Source organism: Cervus elaphus, chromosome 33 (genome assembly GCF_910594005.1).
Source record: "Cervus elaphus chromosome 33, mCerEla1.1, whole genome shotgun sequence".
In the NCBI taxonomy this organism is placed as follows: Eukaryota; Metazoa; Chordata; class Mammalia; order Artiodactyla; family Cervidae; genus Cervus; species Cervus elaphus.
This window is the reverse complement of record NC_057847.1, coordinates 37605201-37611200: the sequence shown is the minus strand read 5'-3', so window position 1 is coordinate 37611200 and position 6000 is coordinate 37605201. Positions and strand designations below refer to the sequence as shown.

The window sequence follows — 6000 nt, the reverse complement described above, 5'->3', positions numbered from 1 at the left end:
GAAAATAATAGAAAGATATTTTATTTGTAACAATGTGTGATATCTAAGGTTTTCACAATTAAAATATTGAAAGTATTTGTCTGCCAAATTCTTACTAAGTCAACAATGACCTAAAATGCTGATTTTTTTTTGTTAGTACATAATTTAGTTTCACTAAGAGATCAATTTTGATGTCATCTTATCTGTTTTTAGTGACCCCAGGTATTCAGAGCAGAATACCAAGGACCTTGTTAGTATCATCTTGTTTGAATTTTGTCTCCTGTCGGTTTCTGGGAATAAAGTGAATTGGTTCAAAGTGTCAAAATCTGGCTGAGCTGATTGGAGTCCACCTTGGACTCATCTGTATAAGAAGTTAGCATCTTATGTGAGTGTCTTAATGTCCATCAGACTTGCAGCATTGCAGACTGTACTTTATACCAGTAGCCAGGTGTGGGCAGTGATACCGGGCTGGGGAAATCTCTCTTACCGGCCCAGGAATCCAAGGCATTCAGTGCAAAACCTGGCTAGCAGCCCGAGTGAGTAGGAGCCATGTGACTCTGGTGAGTTGGAGTGTGCAATTGCCTCCTGCTTCAGAGCTACCTGATCCGAATACTAAGCAGAGCGAGTGCCGGGCTGAGTGTAAGACACTGAAGACAGCGCAGAGAAGGTGCTGATTCCAGAGGCGTTACAGAACATGGAGATTAAAGACCAGGGAGCCCAAATGGAGCCGCTGCTGCCCACGGTAAGAGACAACCTGCTGTCACCTAGATTAACAGCGTTTGCAGCAAAGCCTGGCAGGCAAGCGGTCTGCAAGCTAGGTTCAGCGAGTGTACTTTTGGGGTGGTAGATAGCTCCCACGACATATGGACAGGGGTCTCCTCCCATCTCGGGTGACTGAAATGCATAATACGAAGCACATGATTTTTTTTCCCCCTTCTCAATATGGATGCACGACAGTGATGAAATGTCTCATGTTTGCTGCTGTTTGAAGAGATGGCTAGGTTTAGCAGCAGGGGCAGCTGTGTATCTCTTTCCCTGTCTGTTACTGCCTGTCTCTCTGTTAAGCTGTGCAGTCAAGCCCCTGCAAAGAAGCCCTCTTTTAATCATTTTTCCTCTGTGATAAATTTCCTCCCCATGCCTCCTCCCCCTGCCAGTGAGGTGAGGGAATCCGCTGCTGTTATAGCTCTAGAGATTTAGTCTCTGCAGAAACGAGGGAAAAGGAAAACAGAAGGATCATGTGTGTGTGTGTGTGTGTTGTCAGTTCTCTCAAAGGGAAATGTGTCATGGTTCACATACAAAGAAGGTATGCATGTTGGGGGTCAGGCACACGATCCAGTTTTGAAGATCTGAAATGCCCCTGAGCTGTCATTTAGAAATAGCCTGTTTATCTCTAGGTCACAGGCTGCCTCCCTGGATCTGATTCCTGGGTGAGTAGTTGATTTGCCTCTCTTCTCCACAATCTTTGGCTGGCTCACAGACTTTTAGTTCTTCAGGCAACATCCTTTTTCATTCTAGAGCAGCTGATGTTGCTGTGTTCAAGGGAAAAAAAGAAAATGAAAACAAACAATACTATTTTCTTGAGGCAACAGAGATGCCACGCGCAAGCTTCCAGCCATCTATCAGCGCTATCACGGCTCAGGGCAGCAGAAATCTCCTCCCTGCACCAAACCAGGCCGAGGGGCTGTTCTCAGCTCTGTTACTCAGGTTGGTGACCCACCTTGCAGACTTGGGACTGGCAGCAAGCTGTCCATTTCTGAACCTGTTCCTAGTCTTTGAACATATCTTTCAATCAAATAATTCCCCAGAGGGAGTGAGTAAATTCTGGGCCACAGTATTTTTAGGGCCTTACCTCTCCTGCCGGGCTCAAAATCTGCAAAAGATTCCAGTTTGCATCCCGGAATTGGCTGTGGCTACTGAGCATGCCCAGTTCTCCTCAGGACGCCAGTCTTGGGCAGGGAGGGAGCTGGGAGATGAGAATAATGCAGGGGTCACCACTAAGAATGGAGCCTAGATGAAAGGCAGGGGAAGTGTCAAAGAGGGGGAAAAAAGAAAAGCTTGCCAATTAGCCTGCCTGCTTAAAAATAGAGATATTTCTTTACAGATCAAAGTGGAGTTATTTTACAAAAATGAGACTAAAAGGTTTATCTGTATTTCCAAACTTGAATAGATACATAAATTAGGAATCTGTGGATATTCAGATTAAAGGGTATCAAGAATGTCAGAGAATAATTGTACCCTGTGTGTGAGAGAGGAACCAAACACAGGAATTGGGGAATGGAGATTTAAGGAAGATTAGGATATAGGGGAAGAACGTTTTTTTTTTTTTTTAATGGAGAAGGGGTTTGGAAGTTGTCCTAGAAAAGCAGGCTGAAGTCAGTTTGATGTGGTGTATGAATTGTCCCAGGTAGGAAATATTTAAAGGGTTTAGGACCAAATGAGGATTAACTGGAAAAATTTAGAAGATGATGACATTATTGGGCTAGATGGACAAACAGTTTGTGACTTAAAAGAGTGGAGAAAATACAAGTTTGGCTAGAAAAGGTCTGCAGTAAGTTGGGTGGACATTTTTGAAGAGTTGAAAGTGCATTTCACATGGATTATGCCCAGCATAAAATTGTTAACAAAAGTTAATAGCAAGAGAGAATCATCTTAGCAGTTCATTACAAGGAAAATAAGCATGAGAGGCTAGAAATCTTGTTGAATTATTGGCCTACTTTTATATCTGTATAGTATTTTCAACCTCTTCAATTGCTTTTATGACCTCCCCGCCTCAAGTAATCATGTTGAGTAAAGCAGATTTTACTGTCTTAATTTTACATATAAGGAATGAAGACACAGGTAGTTTGAAAAACATGTTTAAGGTCATATAGTGATGAAACCAGAACTAGAATATAGGTCTTTTAAAGCTAGTTCAGAAAATAAAGCTTCTTTAAAAAAATATTATATTATTAACCAGACCTATAATAGTCGGACGCTGGGCTGGAGTTTTTATATTTGGAAGAAAAAGGAAGAAATAGTTTGGGGCTCTGTTTTAGAAAATTAATCAGATGACTTTGCAAATAATTATGTGAGAGGCAGTATGACATAGTATTTTAAAACACAGTCTTACAGGTTCCAGCACTGCTATTTACATGCTATGTAATCTTGGAAGACTGATTTAAGTCTTAGTTTTGTCAACTGAAAAATGGGAAGGTGATGGTACTTTTCTGTTTTGTGTTGAGCAAATGAAATAATCTATGTGAAATGGTTGGCATTTAGTTCTAAATAAAATCTGCTATTATCATTGTTGATGGAAGTATAGATGAGATAAATTCTAGGTTTAAGGCTTTTATGAAAGATGGCTTATCAGTACTGTCTGCTCAGGAGGAAAAGTGGGGAAATGGAACACTGGAAAACACTGTACAGAGGAGGCGGAAGCTATGGAAACTTTGCAGTATGGTTGGGAAGCCGTTTAGAAAAGCATTAAAAGCCAAGATTAGATATGGGAAAGAAGCAATCAGAGGTAGGTAGAGAAGTAAGAGAGAAAGAAAAACAATAAGAATGGATAAGAATGCCAAATGAGTGAATATATTAATTCTGACTTAAGTGAAAGGGTAGAATATATTCTTCTTAAACCTCCAACTTTAATTTAGTATATATAAAGTACATCTTCAGACTTTGTGTGAAGGAGGCTCTGCCTGTCCGCTTTTTGCTTAGTCCTTCCAAGGGAGTGTCAGAGATTATTTTCTTTTGTTGCACTAGGCATTGTTGCATTTGTAGGCCCTAGACACCCTAAGGTTAGGACATTCAACTCTAATAGGCTCAGAATTGAGTCTGGTTTTCATAGCACCTGACTGTTATGTGTGAAGCAATAGAACAAAATCAGGTTCAGAAGATTCATTAACTTGTTAAATGCCCGTATGCTGTGCTGAGTTGCTCAGTCATATCCGACTCTTTGTGACCCCGTGGACTCTAGCCCACCAGGCTCCTCTGTCCTTGAGGATTCTCCAGGCAAGAATACTGGAGTGGGTTGCCGGGCCCTCCTCCAGGGGGTCTTCCCAACCCAGGGGTCGAACCCAGGTCTCCTGCATTGCAGGTGGATTTATTATCAGCTGAGTTACCAGGGAAGCCCATTAAATGCCTACTATTAGCCATACGTGTTCTTGGTGCTAAGGGTAAAGCAATGAACAAGACAGACAGATGCCCTGTGCGCATGGACCTCACAGTCTAGCTAATCTAGAGTAGAGATAGGACTCCATCTAACTTTTTGAGAAACTGCTGTTTTGTCTTCAAATATTTAATCATAGTTGTAAGCTCTTTGATATGGGTGTATATAGAAACTCTATGTAATAGTGATGACAGTGGCATTACTTTAGAGGATGGAATTAATCTTTTAAAAGTATGAACAAAAAAAAAGTATGAACCAGTTTATTGCACATCACTTTCAGTTTTCTATTGACAGTGCTGAATTTGTTTTAGGGGTAAATAATTGGATAATCTTTATAGGCTACGGAGGAGGCTTCTAGGTGAATCTTTTTATAACAAATATTTCTATTTTATACCTTTAATCTTCGATGATATGTAGTGGTCCATGTTAGATCCCTTCTAAAATTCAGATGTCCCGAAAGGAACTTATTTTAAGTTAAACTTACTTACAAAACTTTCTTGAGTTATGCCGCTAGAATAAAGGTTGCTTTTTTTAAAGGTAATGTAGTATAGCATAGATGGTAGAGTTTAGTACCATTTAGAATACTAATTCCAGATTTCCAAATGACCCAGTTTATTGAATTGTTTTATTTGTGAAAAAATATTATGAAAACATTTTATATTGTTATCTTAAGGAAAAGAAAAATGGAACTTAAATGTCAAAGTAACAAAAAGAGCAACTTAGGTTGACTAAGTTATATTGATATTTCTATTTTGTTATAATTTAGATTATATGAATTTAAAGAAAATGTACTCATTACACATGCTAATACATAGGAAGCAAGAAATACAGTATAAGAAATTAATTTTATTATAAGAATTTTCACTCTCATGACTCTCATGGTGAGTGAAAACAGAAATAAATTATATGTACAGGATGCTAAGGTAGTAATGAATTCTTGTTGGTCAGTCACTCAGTTGTGTCCAGCTCTTTGAGACCCCATGGACTACAGCATGGCAGGCTTCCTTATCCTTCACCATCTCCTGGAGCTTGCTCAAACTAATGTCCATCGAGTTGGTGATGCCATTCAACCATCTCATCCTCTGTCGTCCCCTTCTCCTGCCTTCAATCTTTCCCAGCATCAGAGTCTTTTCCAATGAGTCAGTTCTTTGCATCAGCTGGCCAAAGTATTGGAGCTTTAGCTTCAGAAGCAGTCCTTCCAATGAATATTCACAGTTGATTTGCTTTAGGATTCACTGGTTAGATCTCCTTGCAGTCTAAGAGACTCTGAAGAGTCTTCAACACCATAATGCGAAAGCATCAATTCTTTGGCGCTCAGCTATCTTTATGGTCCAACTCTCACATTCATACATGACTACTGGAAAAAGTATAGCTTTGACTATATGGACCTTTGTTGGCAAAATAATGTCTCTGCTTTTTAATATGCTGTCTAGGTTTGTCATAGCTTTTCTTCCAAGGAGCAAGCATCTTTTAATTTCATGGCTGCAGTCACATCTGCAGTGATTTTGGAGCCCAAGAAAATAAAGTCTGTTATTGTTTCTATTGTTTCCCCATCTATTTGCCATGAAGTGATGGGACCAAATGCCATCATCTTCATTTTTTGAAAGTTGAGTTTTAAGCCAGCTTTTTCACCGTCCTCTTTCACCTTCCTCAAGAGGCTCTTTAGTTCCTCTTTGCTTTCTGCCAAAAGGGTAGTGTCATCTGCATATCTGAGGTCACTGATATTTCTCCCAGCAATCTTGATTCCAGCTTGTGCTTCATTCAGCCTGACATTTTGTATGATGTACTCTGCATATAAGTTAAATAAGCGGAGTAACAGTAATACAGCCTTTATGTATTCCTTTCCCCAGTTTGAACCAGTCTTTTGTTCCATG

General features: G+C 39.8%; 1 protein-coding gene across 6 annotated transcripts in view; it reads left to right on the top strand.

Annotated features, from left to right (window-relative positions):
• Window positions 1-504: 504 nt before the first annotated feature.
• Window positions 505-6000, top strand: part of SLC4A10 (solute carrier family 4 member 10) — a 337954-nt gene continuing 332458 nt past the window's right edge. For all 6 annotated transcript variants that reach the window (XM_043894685.1, XM_043894680.1, XM_043894684.1 and 3 more), the window contains exon 1: window positions 505-721. In XM_043894685.1, coding sequence (XP_043750620.1) covers window positions 674-721 — 48 coding nt within the window. In that variant the 5' untranslated portion in view covers window positions 505-673. The remainder of the gene's footprint in view (window positions 722-6000) is intronic.